Below are 24,989 nucleotides of genomic sequence, written 5' to 3'. Positions count from 1 at the left end.
GAGCACGTTTTCCTAACTCGGGGGGATGGCTGCGGAGTGGGATCAGTGTGCTGTCCTCTTGCACGGATTATTCATACACCGCAAGCTTACTGCACTTCTGAGATCATTATTTGAAACTGAGTCAGTTTCTGTGTCATTGTTTATAGAAAGAGCTGTTGCTGTTGAGTTTCTCACATGTGCCTTTTTGATCATTTGAGCTCCACAGAAGCCCATTCAGCCCATTGTATTGGGATGCTGATGTTACCACGGGCCAAAAAGTGGTGATGGACGAGGGAAGTGACCTACACTCATGCTCAGGGAGCAGGAGTGCTCCCTCAGTTGGTCGTGCAGTTCACAGTGGATGTGATTAATCACTGACCAATTAGCCCCTGACACCTGTGCCAACAGTGGACGATGCAGAGTGTGTGTGCAGCACAACTGAGACCGAGTATCCCTCTGTTCACTACTTCTCTCAAACTGTTTTAATGACTTACCACTTCATGTGATATTTTTATGGCTCCATTGCTGAGCATGCACTGCAGAGGACTCCCTGCAAGCAAAAACGATCAATTATGCATGCTATTAAATATGTATATTAGTGCCTTTGTTTATTCGATTGGCAAGAGTATACACTTTCTGTAGTCAAGCAGAAGTAAAGATACTGATGTACAAAAAAAGACTGTTAAAGTAGAAGCACTGCTACAACTTCCTTACTCAAGTAAAATTCAAAATGACTGGTTCTGCAATGTACTCAAAGTATAAAAGCAAAAAATTAGCCCCTTGATGGACATTTCTACAGCCCTTTATTTATAACAGCCAGGTACAAAGCTAACTGAACCTCACGTCATGTTAATACAGGTTGAATACTATTGAACTTAAACCATTATCTTATAAATAAATAAATAAATAAATAAAAGGCAATATACTGAAAATAATGAACATTAATTTATTGCTTCAATGTGCAAGTCAGACTTCAGTGAACTTGAAACATTAAGATCAACACCATTCATAAGTGTTATCGTCCCATCCATCTGGGTTCAAATCAGTCTTGATGCTGGCAAGGTGAACAATGCATTTTTTTTTAAGTGCATACAGTTCAGATATTTGTGTTTAAATGTATGGTGTAATAGTAAAAACTCTGACCTGCAAACATCTTCCTGTGTGATATCCCTGAAAATCTCCCCTAACCTCTGCCAGTCAGCCAATCGATCATGCCTGCCTCCTCCTACCAAGCCTGCAAGGCCACTTCCTTTTGCACCTCAGAGTCTAAATCCTTTACAGTGAAGCCTTGTGGCCATCACACAGCTGACTGATGATCCTGTATTACACATCGAGGTGACACACAGAACAGGCGCTTGGTGGAAAACCTCCATCCAGATGGGGGGAAGAAGAGAGAGTGAAAGAAAGAGAGGAGCCTCTATATGCTGGCTTGGGATGGATGCCTAGTCACATGACTCAAAGATGTGTGAGGTTGGAGGGATTAGCGAGCGTAATAGATTTCTGTGCAAGCGAGCACTGATGCAGCCCCAATTTAAACACTACCTGGGGCATGTGAGCTTTCCTTACCAAAGACTGTGGCAGAAATAATGATAAGTCCTTTTTTGCTGGTGGGGAGGCACTAATAGCTTCTTAATAAAATCTCAGAATAGTGTCAGATAGCCCAGCTTCGTTTCAATCGCAAAGCTGCACTGGAGCGTTCAAAGGCCTCTCCCTGGCCACCTTAGCCTCAATAGTATCTCATTTTTCAGCTCTCCTGGAGTTCCCTCTCAAAGAGTGGTTCTCTTCATTCCTTCATGCCGTTCCCAGATTTGGAAAAGACTGTTCTCAGGCTTTTGAGTTCTTTCTGTGACGGCAGTTAAAGTCTGCATAACAGGCTTACTGTTGCTTTTTAATGATGCAAATTAAAGTGATGCATTGTTGTTGCTGTGTTTGGTTTCAAAGCCTTTGCTTATCTCAGAGGCTGAATGGTAGGTGGGACCAGCGGCGTTTCTGATCTGAGCAGAAACATTAGGCCCTGACCACTGACCCTAAACTCCATTAATCCACATGGGGACAGATATGGCTATTAAAGCATCATAATGGAGGGAGAAAAGTGATACCAATTAAATGTGCAAGATACTCATCAGGCCTTTTGTCCTGTCTAGTTTGTCTGGGCAGAGAACCAGAGAGCAACAAGATAGTGATTTAATTTCAGTACACACTGCTTCTACTTCATGCCAAACCTGAGAGAGGTGGACTCGGCTGTGATTGACACTCTCAGTCAGACATACACACACTCCACTCACACAGTATCACTGCCTTGATCAAACTGTTGAACCAACAATGGCATAATCTTTTACTGCAGTGTCTATAAGTGAATTTTCAAGCCAAGACCAAATATGCAGCTCGAGCTCTCTGAATTATTAACCATTTTAAAATGTCGACAATCCCCAAAAGTTCCTTCTGCATTAATAAAAGCACTTCAGTTGCAGAAACTATGTAACATCCCTCCTAATGCAAGGAGACAAGGTACAACCATTATATTGCACTCTGGTGAGCATTTCTGCTTGCCAGAGTTCTGCCCGGCTCTGCTGCCTTGTGTATATATACTGGGAATGTGAAACAGAGAGAATATAAACAAGACTCAGTGAGAGACCATTAGTCCTTTGCCAAAGTCTCAAAGTGTCAGATGTAGCCATGTGAGGTCGATACAAAATTCAAGACATCTTGTCAGAGGTAAGGCAGTTTTTTTGCCACGCAGTTTTAGCACAATGATTTTAGAAAAGCAGATTCAGTGTGAACTTATGCAGGAAGTTGGTCTAAAAATGATCAGTAACGTCAGACTTATTTATTGACTGCAATCAAGATGTGAGAACCATCATTCTTTGCATTAAAAGCAGATGGAGGATGAAGAGATGAAATGCTGTATTGTATGAGGCAGCTAACAAGGACTATATATCATGTAGAAGCAAAGTTAGAGACTTTGATGTTTTTACACATTTCTTACCGCTGGAGAGTATCTGGAATGTTAAATACAAGTGCCAAAAAATCAAAGTAATGCAATATGAAAGATATGGGTGCACCTTATTTTGATAAATTCTTAAAGCTAATTCAGGCATAAAAGTCAAAATTGCTGAGCACTCATTCTAAAATAAATATTGACTGTCTTTTGAAGATTAGCTCCTTTGTTTTCAACCAAACCGTACAAGCTGTTGCCTTCCAAAGCACATTTTTTAAAATCCCTGTTTATTCAAAATGTCCCAGATGGATTAACCAGTAACTCAAACTGCATAGATGTTAGGATGTTAGGATTGTAAGACATTACAAGTGCTGGAGAGACACGCATTTGATCAATTCTCCTACCTAGGTCACACGAGAGGTCACACGAGAGGTCACACGAGAGATCTAAAGGCTGCTTAGAGGTAAAATATGTCTCATATGAAAACAGATGTGAAGTGTTTGATTTCCCTGTTAGGCTGTGAATGAATCAGTCATTTTATTTATTTCTTGGGCTCACCAATGCCTTTGTAGATTAAGATCAACACCATGGTAGATATGCACTCAGGTGTCAGACGATTAACTGTCAACATAAAACACACAGGCATGACTTTGACACACTGGTGGGAAGCAAAGCGCAGATAGTTCTTATACCTTGCATTTGTTTAGTTCTTGGAATCAATTTTACTCTCAATCAAAAAGTCAGAGTGGTTGAATTATTATGAGGTCACTTTATTCATTTAGATGAAAAGCTCTCTTTCACTTTCTCAACAGCATTTTTCTTTCTTTTACCTTTCTTTCTCTTTCTTTTAGTTCATAAAACACATTTACAGTCAAAGCTTAGGCAAATGGCCTATCAATGTGGAAAAAAAAGAAAGAAGAAAAAAAACATATACGCTCCAATGAAAAACCTACACTACTAGGCTTGCTAAACACTGTTGCTCTGCAAAAAGTCCTTACCATCTGTTAATTATGCAGTTTCCTTTTTATTATATCATATCCACTTCAAGGCAATGTATTTGTTCATATCAGGTACATATCAGTTCACAGGATCTTCTAGCAGTAGAGAGCTGACTGATGAGGAGGATAACAAGGAGGCAGGATATTTACACCAGTTGCCTGAATACAAAGCGCTCTTGAGCAGGGTACAATCAAAAGTTCACATTTGCACCATTTCCAGACGTACTAAATAGCAGTAAGCGCATGCCTCAACCAGTCAACATAGACCCATACTAATATATACGTGTGATCCATGACCTTTTCAAATTGTATTGCATGCATGCATCATGTCTGAAGACCTATAGCAATATGATAGAAAAACAGTGTATTGAAAACATGTTGCCTACATGATACGTGTTGATTGCTGATGATGGTCTTCCCTACGGACTAGCTGCAGCAGTATGTTCCTGTATGTGTTAGTGAGGAAAAAATACATTAGAGGATCCAGTACACCACTAACACAGGTCAGTGCAGAGGTGATCCGATTGGCTCTTGCAAGTGACTCACTTTTTGCCATAGTCATGTGGCTGTCACTGTGACTATGGATATAAATGACTCGAGTCACATGGTAAGGCACAATGGCAAAAAGGAAGTTCATCATTATGAGAATAATCATTCTGATAGCTTTGTCTTTCATCTGTCTTTTTTCATTTTGCTGGACAGTCTTTAGTTTCAACAGGATCAATATGTAGGACACCATGATGGTGACAAGGGGAATAACAAATGCCACAATAGTGGAAACCAAAGCTGTGGGAGATGGCTTTTCCAAGTACAGCTGGCTACACGTGCCAGTTGAATTGTTGGTCATATGCTTTTTGGACAGAATTAAAGGGCTCATGGACACAATGACTATCACCCATAGTATGCCAGCAGCCACGCTTGCATATGCAGGCTTCCTTACCAACTGTGATTTGACAGGTAGAAGCAGGGCCAGGAGTCTGTCCAGGCTGATGAAACTCATCAAGTAGACACTGCAGTACATGTTAACGTAAAACAGGAAGCCTGCTAGTTGGCAGAGGATGTGTCCAAAGGGCCAGTGGCTGTCAGAGAGGTGGTAAATCACACGCATGGGTAAAATGAGGATGTAGGAGATGTCTGCTATGGCTAGGTGCTTCAGGAAGACCTTGGAGGGAGAGGTGCTTGCCTGGCGACAGAAGGCCCACAGAGCTAAGGCATTTCCAGGCACAGCGATGATGAAGACCAGGATGTAAAATGTGGCAAAGATGATGTTCTCTTCATGGGACTCTCTTCCATAGATGCCCTGTCTCTCCTCCTCAGTGATGTTCATAGCTGTGTGGAGGACGAACCTGGGGCGGCAAAGACACACGGACATACATGTCCTTTTATGATCACCAATGGCCTGCTCAAAACCTCATTTTATCTTTTGCTGAATCTCCAAAACATCTTTTCAAATGTGACCTCAAAGGTGTAAATGCACTGTGTGACTTGCAAGTTACAGCAGCTTATTTAAGGTGTGAAAAATATCAGCTTGCACAACATCCACAAGTGGTTATTAAGAGGAACTGACATCAGAGGATGTCAGCATAACCACAGGCCAAAATTCAGGTTGTCAGCTGGCATGTGCTTTAAGAGTACTTCTTTAGAAAAAGGAGCCAGAACTACTTTAAAATCGATGTATTTACATATGCAGTGTCACATGGGTGGAGGCATGTTCAGGATGCTAAAAAAATGTATCTTCTAAGTCAAATACAACATTTTTATTTGAATAAAGTGTAAGGAATATTTACTGTTTATGAAAATGACAGGAATGTTCATTTTTTCCATTTACTTACCATCAGTCACGCCTACATCTTAACTCAGACAGCTGTCTGCTAGACTACAGTTTCAGATCAAAACCCAATATCAAAATATATATTTAAATTTAGAACAAATGGGGAGCAAAGATGAATAAAAAAATGTATTTCTATTTGTTTTATTTCATAGCAAATGTAGACAGTAATAGTTACAGTATCTACACCTCAAAATGAAAAACATCACACACACACACACACACACACACACACACACACAAAACCTAACAAGTTGTATTTGATTGGTGCCACTTACATACAGCAAAAAAAGCAGTTAAGCTGCAATTGCAACTGCAACAATTTTAAACTGAAATATCCTCACTATAAAGTAAAGGCATGTTTCGTGTAGCTCATATTTTTAAACATATACAATGGAAGATGTGAAAAATATTTATTACATATTTATTACACATAAATAAAAAAGTAATAAAAACAAGTAAAGCATAACGGCTTTAAACGGAATACAACTGCAAGATCATGAGAATAAACACTTGGCATATGGCCCTCACATATGTCATTTTGTTAATATAAATTGTATTCCTTACCTGTAACAATGTAAAAACAGGATGATGTGTTCTACCTGCACTATCAGCACTAATACACCAGTGTGATAACACGAGAAGGGTCAAGTTCCTGTGGCAGGTACAAATTACTGGTGTGTTGCATTTCCACTTTTTAAAAGGCAAACCAATGCGCGTACATAGGCATTTACACCCACACTCACACACGCACACGCACAGAGAGAGAGAGAAAGAGAGGAAGCCTTACAGAAAATGAAACCAAGCTCAGTGCATTACAAGCATGCAAGTCTTTATTGTTGCTACTCCAACACAGTTTTTTTTTTCTTAACCACATTGCTCTTTTTGTAGTATGGTTTAAAGCTTTACAAAAATGAGAGAAAACCAAATATTTACAAAATCTATCTATCTGTGCAAACATAATTCTTCTTTTACACCACTCTCCTAAAGTATTTGAAAGGCATGCATACAAATAAACTTTGGTATGTTAACAAAACTACTCATTTTCTTATTAGAAGCAACTATGTACATGTTTTAGAACAGTTTCATCACTTTGTTTTTAGTACAGTTTACGTTTAGACAATGATAAATGTTAACTTAAGAAACAGAGACCTCAAATAAAACTACTGAGGTCAAGACTTCGGCCGTCACGCCCAGAGAGTGCATGTAAAATTCCCCTAAATCCCATGATTGGCATAGGCCTGAAGTGACATACTGTACAACAACTTTGGCAAATAGGCACACTAAAATGAAAACTTGTATAACTCATGATACCAGTTTTACATATCTATAAAAGAAATTGGCAGTGCATATGGGTAAGTATGAGAAAATATTATTTTAAAAAAAACCCAAAAAACACAAGTTAATGCAGTTCAACTTTAAAAGGTCTGTATACATTATGTATACATTCATAAAAGGCATCTACAAGGGCTGTGTTGAATGTCTGGCAACATAAGAAATATAGAAGAATAAAATATACTATGGTTATCCAGTCTCTGGTTTGAAAAATAAAACACATACACTTTTTACATGGTCATTGTGATTTTACATCAACTCTATATTCTCTATTCATAGCTACTGCAAGAAAAATATATTTTCAACACCATGAGAGAGAGAGCCTCAATTAGTGAGAGCCTTCCACTTCAACTACAAAGTGGTAAAACTATATCATTTTTAGTTATGTTTTAAATTATTTTGTCAGTACATCCGATACACCTTTCAGAAAGAATCAAATTTCAAGTTCAATATATAGTCCGAAATGGGAAAACGCAACTCAAAAGAGATAAAAGCATTGGTGTGAAAATGCCAGTGTCAAATAAAACATAAATGTGGGGAGAGTGCATCACTAAACACTTTTACATCCACCAAAAAGAAAGGGAAAATAAACAAAACAATAAACAAAATCAACAAACCAAAATCATCTAAAATGAGACATGAACAAGTCTACCTGCGATGCGATAAAGCCAGAAGGGCTATACTGGGGCTAGGTTGTGTCCTTAGCTGCTGTGGCTGTTGGGATGCAGGATTTGCCGCTGCTGCCGTTGTGGGGCCTGTAGCTGGTGAAGCTGGGGGTGTGTATGGTGCGGATGCTCTTTCCACCTGGGCCCAAAGGTGTGGGCGACAGAGGGGAGGGGGAGGAGGAGGATGAGGAGGAGAAGGAAGAGGAGGAGGAGTGTGCTCGACCATTCTGAGTCTGCGAGGAGAACGAGAGAGCTTTACCTGTATGCTGTGAGGGTGTCGGGAGTTTGAGGGATCCGTTAGACAGGGAAGGGATGTGGGAGGAGGGGACAGAGCCGGAACGAGGGGTGTGAGGGGACGGGATGGAGGACTTGGTCGTAGAGGAGGAGGAGGAGGAGGAGGAGGAGCATGAGGGAGGACAGGAAGGGTTAATGGGGTTAGTAGCATCTGAGTTCTGAGCAGACTGGGAGTTGCCTTTATTAGAGCTAGGATAAAAAGCAGGGATTTTAGAGGCGGGTACAGTAGGGGAAGTAGTTTTATGATCCCCTCCCACTCTTTTAGCACTTCCGTTAGCCTGCAAACAGATGCCAAAACAGATACTGGTTGTCAAAAAGGGATCTGAAATAACAATTATAAAAGGCAAGACAACGTTAAAAACAAAAAAACCCTCTAATGTTATAGACAAAAACATGTGACTGCACAAACATAAATATCACTACGACACAACTAAAAGACACACACAAAAATCAACAAGTAGTTCTAGTTTTACTTGGTTACATGAGGAGATGAAAAACATTCAACTAAGAGACATGTTACCAAGAAGTAGATAGATCAGAGTGAGAGACACAGCAAAGGTTAGAGGAAGGGAGGGACATCTCTGCCAACTGCCTTGTGTGTTAGAGGAGTTGCCAGGCTTTGTCAAAGGGCTGTGGATGAAACTTCAGAAGGCAATATCAAGAGATGCAATAGGAGTGGTGCAAAGAATTAGGTGACAGACTTGGGAGTTTGAAGTGTGAGAGAAGTTGGGGGCAATGTGGGCGATAATCCACTGACGCAGGTGGTGCAAGACGGTGAGTTGCGGAGGTCTTTCAGGAAAGTTGTCAAAGTGGGGTTAAATAGCTATGCAGTAAGTTTGGGTTTTAAAAGAGGTGCATTGTGAGAAGGAAGGAACGTAGCCAAAAAGTAAGTTAGGTTTGGTTTTTAACATAGCCAAAAGCATCCTGGGATTTGGCGACACTGTTTAGGAACTCAGCTGTGATGGGAACCGGAGATGTGATGACAACTCAGCTGATGACAGGACTTTTCTTGCCATTTCTCCATTTTTTTTTTTTTTTTTGTTGTCGAGTCACCAACACAGTGAAAGCCATGAGCAGTGTGGACATGCAGAAGCATACAGTACAGTGATGTTATGGGGTAACAGTCAAGAGTCAAACATGCCTTCCAGTCAGAGCAAACTCGAGAGAAACATTAACAGATCCATAGTGGCCATCATGGGTTCATTTTTTAAAACATTTTAAATCTGACAGCTTTGGTCTTTTTCCCCTTATTATACAAGCCTCTTGTTTGCGAACCCTATATAAGTTTCCTCTAGTCCCTGGTAAGGCCCTACAGTAAAACTACCTGTCGGAACTGCCTCTGAGCATCCTGTAGTTTTTGCTGTTTTCCTGCTTTGTCGGTAGTACCCGGTGACTGCCTGGACTTCGCAGACAAGGGGACGGGCATCCGACTAGTAGGGGAAGCGACACTGGCATTCTGCAAGAGGATCCAAACGAAAAACAAAACAAGAAATAAAACAAAAGAAAGGAAAAAAACACCATATAGGAAGTATGAAAATCAAGGCACTAAGAGTCAAACACCTTAATTCAACAGTTAGACCGTTCATCAATGTTTAACACCAGTGAAAGCACATGCACCCCCTGGGACCTTAAATAGTAAAACAGTCAATATAGTACATGCAGTCAAGAACAAGGAGGATAACAAAGATTAATCAATGTGAGAGTGTCATTCTTTGATGAAGAGTTTGCCACTTGCTGAAAACCCCAGTGAAGAGTTTTAGCAGTGAATTGAGGGAGAAAGACGGTAGGCAGGAACCCATGAAAATGCCACTCCCCAATCATGTCAACATGATTTCACAGAGGGAGAAAGCCAAGGGATATTTCCGACATTTCCAAGCACCTGTGGAGTGGATTAATGATTTTGTAATCTCAGTTGTTAGGGATGGAGTGAAGGTAGGTTGGAAGACTGAAACAAACAAAAGGACCCAAAACCTCCAAGAGCAACAAGAGCTAGAGAGAGACCTGTTGTACGGTGCTGGGGGCACTGGGGACAGTGGTGGTGGTGGTGGTGGTGGTGGTAGTAGTAGGGATCACTACAGGGCGAGGGAGGAGCTGAGGTTTTGTCTTCTTAAGCAGTGAGCTTTTGCTCGGTAGAGAGACCTTAGGGCCTGAGCCTTTGGAGGAAGGGAGAGAGGCCGACCTCTTCAACCCTCCCTCTGAACTATTCCCATTCCCCCCTTTAGCCTCCTCCACACGGGCCGGCTCCTCAGAGGAGCATGGTCCCATTTCACTAATAGTGGTCTCCAGCTGCTTGATGGTCTGCTCCAGGCTATCCAGAGTCTTGTAGGTGCTCTTCCGGATCTCATCTGTCCTGCAGAGGGAGTCAGGGTTCTCCCTCTTCACCGGAGCTGAGCCTTGGGCCTTGCGCGCGATATCAAACCTCTTTGCTTCTTTGTGCTGTCTAATGGTACCGTCAAATTCCTCCTCGTCCTCATACACCACCACCTGTAGGGTCTTCTTGCCTGACTTGGTGCCTGTGCGAAGAGCCTGGGTCAATGCCGCCAGCTGTTTCTTGGGGAACTTAAACTTGAATTTCTTCTTGCCATCCTGCTTAATGTCTCCACTTGACTCCAAGGCCCCACCCTCCGTCAGTTCAGAGATGGAAGATGAGGAAGAAGATGATAAGCTAGTGTGGTCTGCAGCAACCTGCGAAGAGCTCAGGCCACTGCTGCCCTTCTGGACAATGTCATTACCCACCTCGGGCCCTCCGACCTTTACCTGCAGGCCACTACTCCTTTCCGTGTCCGACTCCTCACTCTCCTCCTCAATCCGTTCTTCTGCTAGCATCCTCTCCATTTCCTCCTCACACTCAAAAATGGTGGAAAGGCGCTTGTAGGCTGAACGGATGTCCATGGGCTCCTCAAAAATGATGATGACAGGCTTCTTGTTGAAGCCATTATCCTGCGGCACAGTGGGATCCACGGTGGAGTTTCCTGGAGCATTTTCCCTGTTTCCAGCCCCACCTACAGTGACAGTCTGGACACTTCCCTTCTTGGCATTGACCAGCTCCTGGTACTCTCCACAGGACAGGGCCTGAACCTTGGTGTTGGTGATCATAAAGGCTATGTTATCAGGGGGTGGAGGTGCCTCCTCTCCAGGAAGATCAGGGCTAAGACTTGCCTCCTCATTTATCTCCTCACACTTAGCTTTGGGTAGGTCACTGTCCTCACTAAGAGTTATCTCTGACGGCTTAACTGCACTCTTCAGCCCCTCTTTTTTTGCGCTGGTTGTTGTGCTGGCCACAGGCTCAGGTATTACACTCTTACTAGAAGAAATATGCTCTTGAATGACAGAAGACTTTAATTTCTTTTCAGTGTTAATCTGGTTGCGGATAATATTTCCTTTCTCCACTTCTGCACTGGTCTTCAAGGACTCGGAGCGTTTTAGATGCTTCTTAGGCAGTTTGAAACCATTCAGCCCCACAGGCTTGGGTGATATAGGTGGAGGCGTAATAGGCGGGGGTGATTTTGGTGGCTCTGACAGTGGCTGTTCCTGCTGTTTCTGGCTTGGACAATTGTCATTAACAATGACGTTTGACACCTGTGATGGGGCCAGTGTGGGGTCTCGGCTTTCAGGGGTTTCCTCCATTTCTGATGGGGGTGGATGCTCTTTGGAAATCTGTCCAGTCACATAGTATATGACCTGTGGAAGTGAAAAAGTCTCATTAATCATTTAAAAAATTACCAAACTACAGTGCAGGTATATAATATACATTAACAAAAATGTTTTAATGTGGCTTAATACCTGTCATGTAAAGAAATGGATATAATATGACCCACTAGTGCACTGTGATTTGGAAAAAAAAATGAAAAGCGTACATACCCCTTGGCTCTGTCGGACGGTAGTATTGCCATTTTCATCTGTGTCTGGATCTTTGTCCTCTCGACTGGGCTCTGAGTTCTGCTAGGACAGTGCGTGAGGGAACAATATTATTGTGCCACTGGTGTGTTATGATGTGTGGATTAAATTTGAATTCACATACATGATTGCAATAGCATTCATGATGTCAACACTGCGCTGAGCAATGGCGTTCTGAGAGACAATTTCTTCCTACAAAATATAGGCCTTGATAAAACTGATCGAAGTGTCATATAACAACCTATTTATATGTTATTTTAACATTAAATACTTTATATCCAAAAAGCATACACGGATAAATAATAATAAATAGATGGATATTATTGATTGGAAAAGTTGCTTCTTTTCAGACTGACGAAAAATGTAAAATCTTCAGTGGCAAATGCTGTTTACATTTCATGTAAATTGTCAAGGCAAGAAACATATAATTCTCATTTAATCTCTGTGACATATTGACTGAATAAAGCTTTAAGATTCAAATTCAGGGTATATTTTGTTTAATGACATAAATGTGAAAAACTTAGAGAGCTGTGATGGGTAAAATTGGTGTACAACTGAAAAAGCAAATCAAGGAAAAGTTGTACAGACACAGAGAAAAAGAGAAAGTAATTCCTAGGAGAAAGTGTAGGCAAGGGAGGGGAGCATGCAAAGTGGTCAGACTGACCTCTAGTGAACCAAGTCTGCAAAAACAGGTTGTGTCTAAGATAACATGTCTTACAATTTTGTTTCACTCAATAGCCAATCAATTCTGATGGATTTCTTCAGTTGATTTTATATGAAGAGATGTAATTTTAATTAAAAAAAAACACACCAGACATTTTAATTCCCTGTAGAAAACACAGAGCTGAAGTCTTTATTTATTTAAAGGAAAAAGGACAAGCAATAATGAAATAAATGGCAAAACACATCAGCATTTGGTCCAGACACACAAAAGACAGAGCATCTTTTCAAACCCTTCATTTTATGCAGACTTAATCCTGAAACAGTTTTCAAGCTGTGATTCCAGCAGAATCAGAAGAGGTTAAGAAAATGAGACAGGAAGACAGGGAGGTTTTTGGAGGCAGCTGTTACAGGTTTCTCTCGAGCCAAAGCAGGGGTGCAAAAAGTTGTAGATGGGTTAAGGGTTAAGTCACAGCCATCGATTACATCAGACAGTCGGCAGAAGCAGGCAGTTAGCTGGACAGCTGAACGGCGATATATATTTTACCTTTTTCTCTTTGAGGGGCAATAATGCCCCCGGTCTTAGCTCTCTGATTTGTGGTTCAATTCGAGCAGTGGGCTCTACTGAATTTTTCACCCCTACATCCTTAACTGTGCACTTCTGGAAAACCTGAAGAATGGAGAAGGGTCAGGGAATTGAGGACAAGGAGTTTGGGGGGGAGGAGTTTCAGTTTCTTTAATGGCTTTAAACCCACACATGGTGCATTTCTTTTTATCAGTGAGCCAGGACTGATCAAAATTAGTTTCTATTTTGACCGCTGTCAATGCCCTTCTTTTGCCACTTGTCAGAAGTCAACCACCATGGGAAGAAACAATAGGTGACCCGCTCCCACAAAGCAGCACTTCCAAATGCAGTATACCTTACCTTGCATGCCTGAAGTGTATGTGTAACTGTTCATGTGTGTTTTACGGAGTGAGTGATGTGTGTATCTAACCTGGAGTTCTGCCATGATCTTGTCCCCATCATCCTCCTCATCTCTGTTAACAGCAGCTGTGACAGGGGGAGGAGTGGTAGACTTGGGCTTGGTCTCTGGGGGAACCTTGGCGGGCTTCGGTTGGGGAGCAGGAGGTTGGGCTTCCTCTTCTCCCTCCTGTGAAAATGGATGGATGACAGAGGTATTGTGTTCTATTACTTTTGCAACTTTTACAGCATAACTAACAAGAATGCAAAGATTATTCAAAGCTTTGTGTAACTGAGCTCAGAACAATCAAATTCAACAAAGGTATCATTTATTAATTATGTGATGAAAATTAGCATTAGGACGTCTTCATTCCCACAATAATGCAGTTTATTTTAAAAGCATGACCATGGGTGTAAGGAGCTGCATATTTACCAAAACGTGAATGAAAAAAGCATTTTTTGAATGTGTGGACATTAAAAAAGTGTGTATGTGGTAATACTCTCACAGTCAATAAGAAAAAATGTGTTTACAAACCTTTTCATTGAGTTCACATTATAGTTGTTTTCAAAGAAATAAATATACAATGGACATACACAAATATTTTGCTCAGTGCCTTCTTTATTATGAAGTTTTTTTTTTAATAAAAACTGAATAAATAGTACCATGTTATTTTTATTTTTTAAAAAGTAGAATGCCAACTGAAAAGCTTTGGAAACTATTTTTTTAATTGAATGAAACCTTTTTTGGCAGATTTCTATTAGCAAGGGCGAGCATGGTGATTTTTCCTCACAAACTACAGGTGTGCAGACCGACCTGTTCTGCCCAGTGGTAAAACAATTTTGGTTTGAAGTAATTGATATTCTAAAAATGATATTAAATATTCACATTCCCCAATGTCCTGTTGTATGTGTATTGGGAAGTAGAGTGGAAAATATACATGCAAGAAGGACTCAACGTATCATTGCTCTAGCTTTTCTGTCTGTGAAGAGGACAGTACTTATGAACTGGAAGATACGCAAGCCAGACTGCTATAATATACACAGTTGGCTGAAGGACTTTTTAGACCTGCTGTCAATGGAAAAGGCAACCTCAGTGCTTAAAGACAATGAAAATGAGCAAGGTGCTCCATGGACTGTCATTAGAGAACACTTAAACAACAGAACACTAACATGATCTGAAATGTCTGACACATGATTTTGTTGAACTGAACTGATGTAAAGGAAAACGTTGAAGGATCTGCCTAACGCGATGAAGATCTGGCACCATCATTTCTGAAGTTTATCTGTACCAACTCCAACCCCCCCCCCCCCCCCCCCCCCCCTTTTTTTTTTTGTCTTGTCTTAAATTGTGCGTCATTGTAATGTGTCTTTTGTTGTGTTATGTGAAATGTGGTGCTGTCATTGTCTTTTTTGTTTTTTGAAAAATTTAAAATTATAAATAATAAAACAGCAGACCGACCTGAGCCGAGACAGACTCCTTTCTGCTGGTGTACACAACTTCCCCAGAGCGTGTGGTGGTCATGCCTGAGCTGGAGCTGGTGTAAGTCTTCCTAGGAGGAGGAGGTGGCGGCGATTTGCTTGCTTTCTCTGATCCCACCTTGGTAGTCTTGTCAGTGGGTGCTAGCTTGGTAGTGGAGGGCCGCTCAATGCCAGCCTTGGAGGGCCTCTCCAGTGTAGGCTTGGCTGGTTTTTCTAACACAGGCTTAGGGGGTTTCTCAGGTCCCTGCTTGGCTGGTTTGTCTGAGCTGAGCTCAGGCTGTGGCTCTTCTGTCATACGTGATAAACAGGGATCAATGACATTAACCCAAAATGTTTTATATGTATATATTGGTTTTCTGATTGCGGATAACGGTATATGGCTTAAAACTGCATTTGTACCTGATGCTGGCTCCACAGGATGGTTGGTGTCGGCTTGGTTGGTGGGAGCAGGGGACAGTGTTTGGTTCTCATCCACATCCAGACTAGGAATGCCCTTCATCATGTTAGCCTGGGCCTCCTGGAGGATCTTCTCAAACTCTTTCCCATCATAATGACCGATATTCTGCCTTTTCTCTTCCCACTCCTTCTCTGCAGCCTAGAAGGAGGAAAGAGGTGGGTGGGGCAGAGAAAGAATGAGGGAAGGAGAAATCCAAGCAGGTTCTCAGAGGAAGCTGAGTGAGATAATATTGTTCCTAAGACTAACTACCTCATTACAGGAGCCTAAAAGGACAAAGCAAAGCAATTAATGGAGTCACAAATCTGAACTGAATTGTCTTGCAGTCTACAGGATGCATGCTAATGAAGAGTGATGAGAGAGATGGAGTGGAATGTTTAAAATCACCACAAATTTGCTACTTAAGATTTTGGATAAAAGAAATAAAGACCAAATTACTCCAGGAAGGCAGCTGAGCATACCTCTATGGACATAGCTCTGTTTTTGCTCTTGCCCTGACTGCTCTGGAGCTCTTCTATGACAAGATCCTGGTTGGCAATGCCATTGCCATTATTCACCGGGTTGCCATGAGCCTTCTTGTGATGGGCCGGGCTGGGAGGATCCGAGGTTGACCCCTTGGGGGATTCCCGGCCTTGGCCTTGGCCTTGGCCCTGGCTGGGGCTGGGGCTGGGAACATGAGTGGGGCTAGGGATGAGTGGGGGACTGGGCTGAGCCATCAAGGCAGCAGACTGCTGGGACTGCTGCATGTGGACCGGGGAGCTCTGGACATGATGGATGACCACTGGGGAAGAGGGCATCACCTCTGATCTGATGGTGGAGCTCTGGGGCTCCGGCAGGGCTGAGGTGGAGCCGGGCTGGGCCAGTGCTGCAGGAGCGTCGGCGGCAGCCTCTGCTGCTGCTGCAGGGCTGTTGTCCACTGGTGCTGAGACATTAGCAGAGGAGTCGGGTCCCTTCTGAACAGCCTCGGTAGCACATCTGGGGAGAGCATAGAAGACATTAGACTTGAACAGCACTGATATAAAATATTGATACGGTCAGTTTTGAGGTTAATGAATTACATAAATAAACGAGTTACAAATACTATTACTTTTCTTATAACAGAGTAGTCAAACAAGTTATTGTTGAAAATGGAGTATTATTATTGCAGTGTTATTATAGGATTATTATATTCTGTTCATTAGCTACAACTGATACTTCAGCACTAGTGACTGGGATGATAAAAGAGTGGTGCAGTTATTCATCCTGACAGTCGGCTACAATGAGATTCTTTTCCGTTAATTACTTCCAACCCTGCAGTCTATTCATTATATTGTTGAAAGGCTGACTGCAAGATGTTTCAGCTTAAGTGATGGTCAATATTTAATTTATTTACTGTTTTCAGGAGCAGCCCTCAAAATAATTTCACCTACACACCAATATTGTATTTTTCCTTTTCAAGTGTTTCCACTTTAAACTTGTAAGCATTAGGTTACCTGAGTCATATTTATGGATTTAAAAAAAAAAAAAAAAAAAAAAAAAAAAAAATTAATATATATTCATGTTTGCTGCTACATTTAAATCAACACATGGACTTTGTCTTTTGTCTAAGATAGAGTTTTGTCTAAGATGGAGAGTTACTAGACATTATTTGGTGTCTGTATGTAATGTAGGCCTATTATTTGCAATAGCCTGCCAGTTGTTGAACTGGTCAGTGCAACTCACCAAAGTTATACTAGAGTAATATAACAAGTACTGCAATGACTTATTATGTACAGAAAGCAATAGTGTACAGTACTTTTAATGAGGAATAAGAATCTATTAAATTCTGAAGGTAACTTCCCAAACACTGGATAGGGTGTGTGCCCTATAGAGATGAAATAAAACTAATTTAAAATCAAACATTAAATGTCCCGATAACATAAACAAAGGTCACTCTATTACTCTACTGAAATTATACCGATATCGATATGTTTTGATAGAAAAACATGCACATATATATCTACGTATATTTATACTGTCTGAAACTCAAATGAGCATAAATGGTTAATTCCATTTCTCGTCAAGATTTGAAGTACACCAAACCCTGAAACACAACCACAAGATTTGATGTATGGCAGGCTTTAGGTAAAATCCATGGGAGAGAAGGAAAAAACGAGAGACAGAAAGTGGATTGAGTGTGTTGGGTGTCTGTGACATATTAAAATGGAAATGAGGCGCTGCAGTTTCTCCTGAATTAATTCACTTATCGGTTCAGTGGAGGTGATGGAAGTAAATCAAGATGGACGCCACACTGCTCTGTCCATGCTGAGTGACCCCTCTGATGGGATGAGGGCCGGTTTGCCGGCATAATCAAACAGTACAATCTCCTACATCTCAGACCCCTGTGAGTAGCGCCTCTGTTTTCATCTTCCATTCCCTCTTGCAATCTCAGTCCCCATGCACCTCTTCCTCTGATTCCTACTTTTTCCCCTTTTCGGTATTTCTTCTCAATCTTTGCTCTACCTCCTCAGACTGCTGAGTGTCTCTGTCAGGCTCTTGACCCTCTTCAGCATACTGTCCAGTTTGTGCGGTTCCTCCTTCAAAAACTTGACCGCCTCCACCTCAACCCTGAGCACTGCCCGCATCCTGGTTTGGAGGGCCGGGAACTCTCCTGTGGAAAGACATGCAAAAATTACAAAAAAAGTATTCTCTGTGTTTTAGGTGATATCATTTGTAGTGTAAATGCTGATGCGTCCTTCTGCGTCCCCGATGAGGACTTAGTGAATGAAGTGATGTCTGCAGGAATGAAATCTAAACACAAGCAGTCAGCCAAACATTTTCCAGATGCACGATCAAGACAGGTATGAACAGCAATGTCTCTTGTGGCTGTCCACTTGTGCTCAGATCACCTGTAACATATTTTAAAACCAAGTGTAAACCAGGTAAGTGTTTCCTTCCATAATTTTATCCTGTGCAGGGTGGAAAAGTGTTTGATCTTCTCCGTTCCATTTAGACTATTATGTAAATCTAAAACTCTCCACTGACAACCACACTGATGAAATTCTCTTTACAGAGCTCTTAAGGACACTCTGATCCACTCAGTGGCTGGGATTTAAAATACAGAATTAATTTACAAAATTATTATTGAAGAATTAAGCACATAAAATTCGCTGTAAAAATACAACTTCGTTGCGGGGTTTATAGACTATATTTTGTCGCTGTAGTCAGCGAGGAAACTCCATTATCATTGGCAGTGGACAGATATCAGATCAGATCTGTCTATATCATCCCAATATAATGACACACTAATACATTGCTCTAATTAGGGCACAATTAAATCATCCAAGTTGACTTGAGCATTAAGCACCATCTTTCACTAACTGTAGATTGGTTAATCATGGTCCTTCACATAGAACACTTTGGAGCAAAAGGTTTTACACAGCAATGATCTCAGCCTGCAACCATCCACTGTAATGAGTGTCTTACCTTTGAGCCCGGCCAGAGACTCTCCCACCTTCCTCAGAGTGACCGCTCCCTCTTCGACATCCTTCAGGGTCACCACTCGGTGTGATGCCACCGAATCTCTCTTCAGAGAGTCCACATACTGCTCCAGCTCACTGCACAGACAGACAGAAAACACCGAAGACGATCACTCTAACTTGAAAATAGAGAGATAGATAAGAATTCTTATTATCCAGGGAAAATTGTTGCCACCAATATGTACAGCGCCTCACATACACATCGATAAACACAAACAATATATATAACATACATAACTATCTCTGACCAATCTAAAATAATATCTTCAATGGCAAAATGTAAAATGCTGGAGTTTAGCACATGGAAATTTCAAAGACCATTTGAATTAGGTGGTAGAAACAGAATTCAGCCTGATGTGACACAACTGGCATATTTCACTCTGTTTTTTCCAATTTGAAGGGAACAATAATGAATGTTCAAGTGAATTAATATATATATATATATATATATATATATATATATATATATATATATATATATATATATATATTGTAATATTGTGACTGTTGTTGCCATTACCTGATTTTTAACTACACAGTATAGCTAAGGTCTTATAGTGGTGATAAAGTTCATTGAAATGTAACTGGAGTTGGATTGAGAGAGAGAGAGAGAGAGAGAGAGAGAGAGAGAGAGAGAGAGAGAGAGAGAGAGAATGTAACCATTCAATAGGAGGACAGAGTACTAGGAAATGATGCATATTTTTTTCACTCTATAAACACCAGGGGGCAGGACACACTCATTTATGCTGTAGCTCACACAGTGATACTGACTGAGCAAAGGTGAGAGTGAAGTGAAGGACATAATAAAGGGAAAATTAGAAAAATATCATAATATAAAGAACATATAAAAAGGATTAATAGTGATGGTCAACTTTTCCACAGTACTGTGCGCTTCCCTCTATGTATCAGACTGTCTAGATTAAATTGGATTGGACCTGTTCCCAAAACTACAAATGTTTACAGATTGAATGTAGGCTTATTTATGTGAGAGCACTTCCTCACATAGAAAACCTATCAGGGTGATTCAAAGTCGCCCCCATGCTACAGAAACTGGCAGCTCCAAGGGGAAATGTGCCGGGTGATAACATTGTGTGCAGCGTTGGATTGCATGAGAAGGACTAAAATGGTGTTTCATTGTGGCCAGGTACCCTTGAGAAACAGTCTTTTATAGGACTCCCCCTAAAGGGGACTGGGAAAGGCAATAAGAAGAGACTGTGTCAAATGTCCTCTTATGCCAAGGCCTCTTGGTAATAGGAATGATGATGGGAAATTCCAGCTGAGGACAAAGAAAACAGATTTCCCATTTTTTGCCAAGGCCTCCATAGACAAAAACAGATATATCTCCATAATGTCTGTCTCTGGTGTGTCAGTATGTAAGAGGCATCGATAGCCTGATGAACTACTTAACACAGCAATGCGGAGGTCATCTGCTTGAGGAATCATCACATGCTAGTCATCTCTCCCTCAGTTTGCTCTATACCCTGGAAGATCAACAATATCCCTCACTGACTTCACTGGAAACTGGTGGCTCTCCTGCTAAGCTTGTGACGTATTATCAGAATGACTTGAAATAACTGTGATTCAGTCAAGATGAGCTGTAATGATGAACGTACAGTATATCCACCCAGAATCGAACTTCCGGGGCAAGATTGACTCATAAGTAAGTTTGTGAAGCACCAGTTAGATAAATGCTCTCTATTTTGCTGTGTGCAACTTCCTCACATCAATAATGTCCAGTGACAGTGACAAACCATCCTATTTAAAACTCTCGTGCCTCATTTGTTGTCCTACCGTTGCAAGGTTTTAGGGTCTTAGGGTTCTAACAAACTATTCCAAATGTCAATTTAAAAACTGCACAGTATTGGACATTTTATTTTACCATAGTATTCCTAAAATCTGGGGTGCCTTCACAGGTCATGATAAATTTGGTTTCCCTCTTAAGAGGGCTGTAGTTTTCACACCACATTCCCCTACTGTTCTAAAAGCCAAGTGGCTAATTAACCAGCCTTATTTGAAGTGCCAGCATGCCAAAGTTTCGCTGACTCACAATTGGCTGAGCACCAAGGAAAACAGGGAGCTTAATCCAAAGACTTGCGCCTGTTCCTCTCATACACTCTCTTCCCTCGTTGACTGAGAAATAATCTGCTATCATCGTGTTTATCTGGGCATATGTTTACCAGTGTCTAGCGAGACAACACTTTTGACCTTGCCTGTTAAACATCAGAATTAAATGGATTCAATTACTACTCCCTGTTGGCTACATGAGGCAAGTGAATGAAATTAACAGTAGGGCAATGAATAATTACTCCAGAGTCTGTCGCATTGTTCAAACGCTGCCATTCCTAAATGAGAAGCAGGCATGGCTTGCCTGTATAAACCTGTAGGCTGTAATTTTGAGGGCGTTGGCTTGTCAGGGAGTTTGGGAGTGAACAACTCAGGTAGGCTGGTAAAAATAAAGCCCTTTGGGGATTTCCTATGGATGGAAGCACCTTGACTGGAGTCAAGGGTTTGTGAGGAGAACAGTATCGGTGTGTAGTGAATTAGCCCCAAATAGATAAATTTGTTCCCAGGGTCTAAATAATCCCAACAAAACACTAAATCCTTAAAAACTCTGAATGTTATGCCAGTAAATCAGTGAATGTTGAACGAGATGAACACAATGAAGCCATGCCTTACCCTAGCTGCGTGAGAACCCGCTCCTCCAGACCCAGGTATTTGTGCCTATCCTCTTCGACCAAAGTCCTCTGCCTCTGGACAGGGTCCTCCTGACGCCGCATGGCTTCTGCTAGTTTCACACTGATTTCCTGCTCTGCACGCTTCAGCTGTACACGTAGTGCCTCCTGATTCTGGAGCTGAGGGCATGCACACAGTGACATTAGGGTGCAAGATTTCAAGGACCAGGCTTAGCAAGCAAACATACAAATACATACACACACACACATAAGGGATATCTGAATGGATGCTCCCCCACTTAATAGTAAGTAAATGGAGCCAAAGCTCTTACCTGCAGCTGTCTCATCTGATGGAGCTGCAAGCGGAGGTCAGACACATTCTTCCTGAACTGCAACAGGTTGACTTTGAGAGGGACTGTGCCAATGTCTGATGAGGCTGAGTTGCTCTTGGGAGCCAAGACTGGGGAACCACCTGAGCCAATAAAAAACGTTTAGGATTAGTTTCCTGAAAAATATTACCCAGACAATACGGGAAACGAGAATACAGTAATTCACTTGCACATGCTGAAAACATCAAGATGCTTGAGAGACATCACACAATATTACTGCTCTATTCATTACCCAACAGCACAAACTACACTTTGTGCAAAATTAGTGGACAGGCACATAAAAAGGAAAAACATAACTCTCCTCTTAGAAGGAGTGGACAGAGTCGACTGTTCCTTTCCTCCCCCTCACTCCTTTATCCTGCCTGACTTTAGTCTGTGAATTATTAGCTGGGTTATAGTCCGTATGTCTGCAAACACATTTCCCCTGGCAACACACAGGTCTGACATAATGTTCGTAATGTTTAATAATGACGGCCTGGGCTCTCTGCTGGGTCTTGTTTCTTACATGCCAAGAGCAGACGGGCACTTATATTAGCAGCACCTCTGAAACGTCTCTTTGACGACTAGAGATGTGGTGGAAACCATGGAAACCAAGAGACCTAATGTTTGTGGTGGGGATGAGAGTAAATCAATGGTCAAGAACAATAATGATCTAATAGACTCCACTTAAAAAAAAAAAAAAAAAAAAACTAAACATTTAACTTCATGAACTTTCGGTTATTTTCAGGGAAATCTAAACAGAGGATGGACATCTGCTGCAAAGCTGAGTTCATTTAATGTCAGTTTATCATAGATTCAAATCCAGATTTCCTATGGCTTGGTGGGATTATAGACATGAACTGAGTTAACCTCGGCAAACTTGGTTCCCATACAGTAAAGTTCATTAGCGGAAGTAGTGTCCCTGCCCTGGAGTCCCAACAATAGATATGGGAATGTTCAGTGTGACTCTAAAGCTCCCTCCAAACAGAGACTAGCCCTGTGGTGGGGTATTCAGAGAGCATACCTTTGTCTACATAATCCCTAAACTCTGTTGGCTCCTGTCTTTCTTACATAGAACCTGACAGCTGCACCGACCTGAAGTGCAGGTTACAATGTGCTCTGCTATTCAAGCATAGCTGTGTTTTGGAGCTTGCAGATCTGATATCCATCAGTGGACGTGTGGGCTGTGCGGTGACAACGCAAGAATGTTCAAGGGATCACTGATTTGTCATGTTTGATGTGGGGGGAGGGCAATCAAAATGAGGAAGCCCGGAGAGATCAAAGCACATAACTCTCCTGGTGTTTTAGCGATTCACTTTCGCACAACATGGCATGACTAATTCCATGTGAGCTACATATGACATGTATCATGAGACATGGGATTAGCTCTCACGACACATAGTGTTGTGCTTTCTTTTTGCCAGTGTTGAGATTGCATTTCTTTTTATCAAACCTAGATCTGCCCGCAAGACCGCTGCAGAGATGAGATTGAATCGCTGAATCATCTTGGCAGGCTTGAGAAGTAATACTGCCTTGTTTTAAGTAGTGCTTTGAGGGACTTGTGTTAGCTCTGTTGGCTCTCTTCTCCTAACTCCCTTTGGGCTGAATGTACGAGAGAAGGGATTTGAGAGGAATATGAACCGGTGACAAGCAAGAAGGCCCCACTTTGTTTTGCTTCTCTCCAGCAGTGCACATTGGAGACTATGTTGACTGATGTAGAGGCGTTTGCTTGTCTGCACAAGGGGGAAAAGCAACGGCACTAAGACTTTAAATCATGCAGTAGCACAGAATAAGGATGACACTAACCTGCACTATGTGCACTGTGGGCTGGAGATGATGTCTTCGGTGGTCTCTCACTAAAGCCAGAGAAAGACTCATCAGTGCAGGGTTTGATAATGGAGCAAGAGCTGAGAACACTTTGGGTTAATATTAGTACAAACAAACACATCTGTGCAGAGAGTATGATGGGAAAGACTGACAAACAGAGAGGTTAAAATGATGTTAACAAGTTTTTTCAACTTTTCACATGGCAAAGAGTCCTTGAGTTTGAGACATATAATTCCATTCCGGTCACTTATTTTGTAGACTGTCAGGCAAACATTGTTAGCACAAGGTCTTCATAGAGCAGATTCAAATGCAAAGAGTTGAAATGCAGCCAGATAAACCATATAAAGTGGCCATTTATCGAGAGAGTAAATGGCCTCAATATCAGAGCCACTGCTGACCCTATTTCCTCCTAACCATACACTATTTAAGTCAAGTGTTTGATATGGCCATAATAGAGGAGCCACTTTATCTTTCCCACTCTGGTTGGATAGCCAGGGCTTTCATCTGAAACTCAATTTCCCCTGATACCTCACCCTATCCTGTTCTTGCTTACCTTAGAGGTTCCTTGGTGCCACTAGTGTTTGGCCCCTTTAAAAGTGCATGCTGAACAAGACCAGTCAAGCTGGCAATCTGTTGCTCCATAGCCTTCATTCGCTCTCTTCAGAAAATTATGCTTTTAACACTGGAGCCTTCTGGATATTACAGCTGCCAGTAGAACAAATATTATCTTAGTAAAAAAAAACTGGAGGGCACTAACATAATAATCAATCGTTTTTTAATTACCTGACCATAAATCTATTTTATTTGTCGGGTGGTTTTGCATTGGGGAATTTTAGCAATTGATTTGCAATTATGTCTTGCGTAAATATTGAGTGTGGTGAAATAAAGTCTCTGCGTTACAACAGTCCAATGACACTTGATTTCCTATTCATAAAAACAAAAGCATTGGGTTAAAACTGCAGTCTAAACGAAATAAACAAGATGTAAGACTCAAAACAACGACAGGATTAAAGCCTGTGGTCCACATGGAGGATGCTCCAAGTCACGCTGTGGCGACACAAATTTTACAAAAACAATAGAGTGCCTCTTAAGTGGTGGGTGCCCAGAAGAGAATGAGAGGACACAATAATCAATTCT

At 41.5% G+C, this 24,989-nt stretch overlaps 2 protein-coding genes across 9 annotated transcripts in view; both read right to left on the bottom strand.

Annotated features, from left to right (window-relative positions):
- Positions 1-4,248: 4,248 nt before the first annotated feature.
- Positions 4,249-5,255, bottom strand: LOC115378970 (uracil nucleotide/cysteinyl leukotriene receptor). Its single transcript, XM_030079572.1, has one exon. The coding sequence runs from the start codon at positions 5,240-5,242 to the stop codon at positions 4,298-4,300; it is 945 nt and encodes a 314-aa protein (XP_029935432.1). The 5' UTR covers positions 5,243-5,255; the 3' UTR covers positions 4,249-4,297.
- A 1,299-nt stretch (positions 5,256-6,554) lies between these two features.
- kiaa1217 (KIAA1217 ortholog) overlaps positions 6,555-24,989 on the bottom strand; it is a 97,220-nt gene continuing 78,785 nt past the window's right edge. For 2 of the 8 annotated variants that reach the window (XM_030079158.1, XM_030079165.1), the window contains 15 exons: positions 24,406-24,510; positions 23,832-23,881; positions 21,990-22,129; positions 21,662-21,837; positions 18,933-19,063; positions 17,970-18,117; positions 15,950-16,463; positions 15,434-15,629; positions 15,015-15,322; positions 13,590-13,745; positions 13,142-13,264; positions 11,899-11,979; positions 10,039-11,718; positions 9,362-9,493; positions 6,555-8,315 (listed from right to left, as the gene is read on the bottom strand). In XM_030079158.1, coding sequence (XP_029935018.1) covers positions 7,767-8,315; positions 9,362-9,493; positions 10,039-11,718; positions 11,899-11,979; positions 13,142-13,264; positions 13,590-13,745; positions 15,015-15,322; positions 15,434-15,629; positions 15,950-16,463; positions 17,970-18,117; positions 18,933-19,063; positions 21,662-21,837; positions 21,990-22,129; positions 23,832-23,881; positions 24,406-24,510 — 4,489 coding nt within the window. In that variant the 3' untranslated portion in view covers positions 6,555-7,766. The remainder of the gene's footprint in view (positions 8,316-9,361; positions 9,494-10,038; positions 11,719-11,898; positions 11,980-13,141; positions 13,265-13,589; positions 13,746-15,014; positions 15,323-15,433; positions 15,630-15,949; positions 16,464-17,969; positions 18,118-18,932; positions 19,064-21,661; positions 21,838-21,989; positions 22,130-23,831; positions 23,882-24,405; positions 24,511-24,989) is intronic. The other 6 variants (XM_030079166.1, XM_030079159.1, XM_030079164.1 and 3 more) reach the window with 6 other exon arrangements.

Source organism: Myripristis murdjan, chromosome 20 (assembly GCF_902150065.1).
Source record: "Myripristis murdjan chromosome 20, fMyrMur1.1, whole genome shotgun sequence".
Lineage (NCBI taxonomy): Eukaryota > Metazoa > Chordata > Actinopteri > Holocentriformes > Holocentridae > Myripristis > Myripristis murdjan.
Note: the sequence above shows the minus strand (reverse complement) of the source record. Positions and strands in the feature narration are given on the sequence as shown.

What these genes read in the sequence shown, in the direction of transcription:
- LOC115378970 (XM_030079572.1), bottom strand. Translation starts at nt 5,242, where the DNA reads ATGAACATCACTGAGGAGGAGAGACAGGGCATCTATGGAAGAGAGTCC.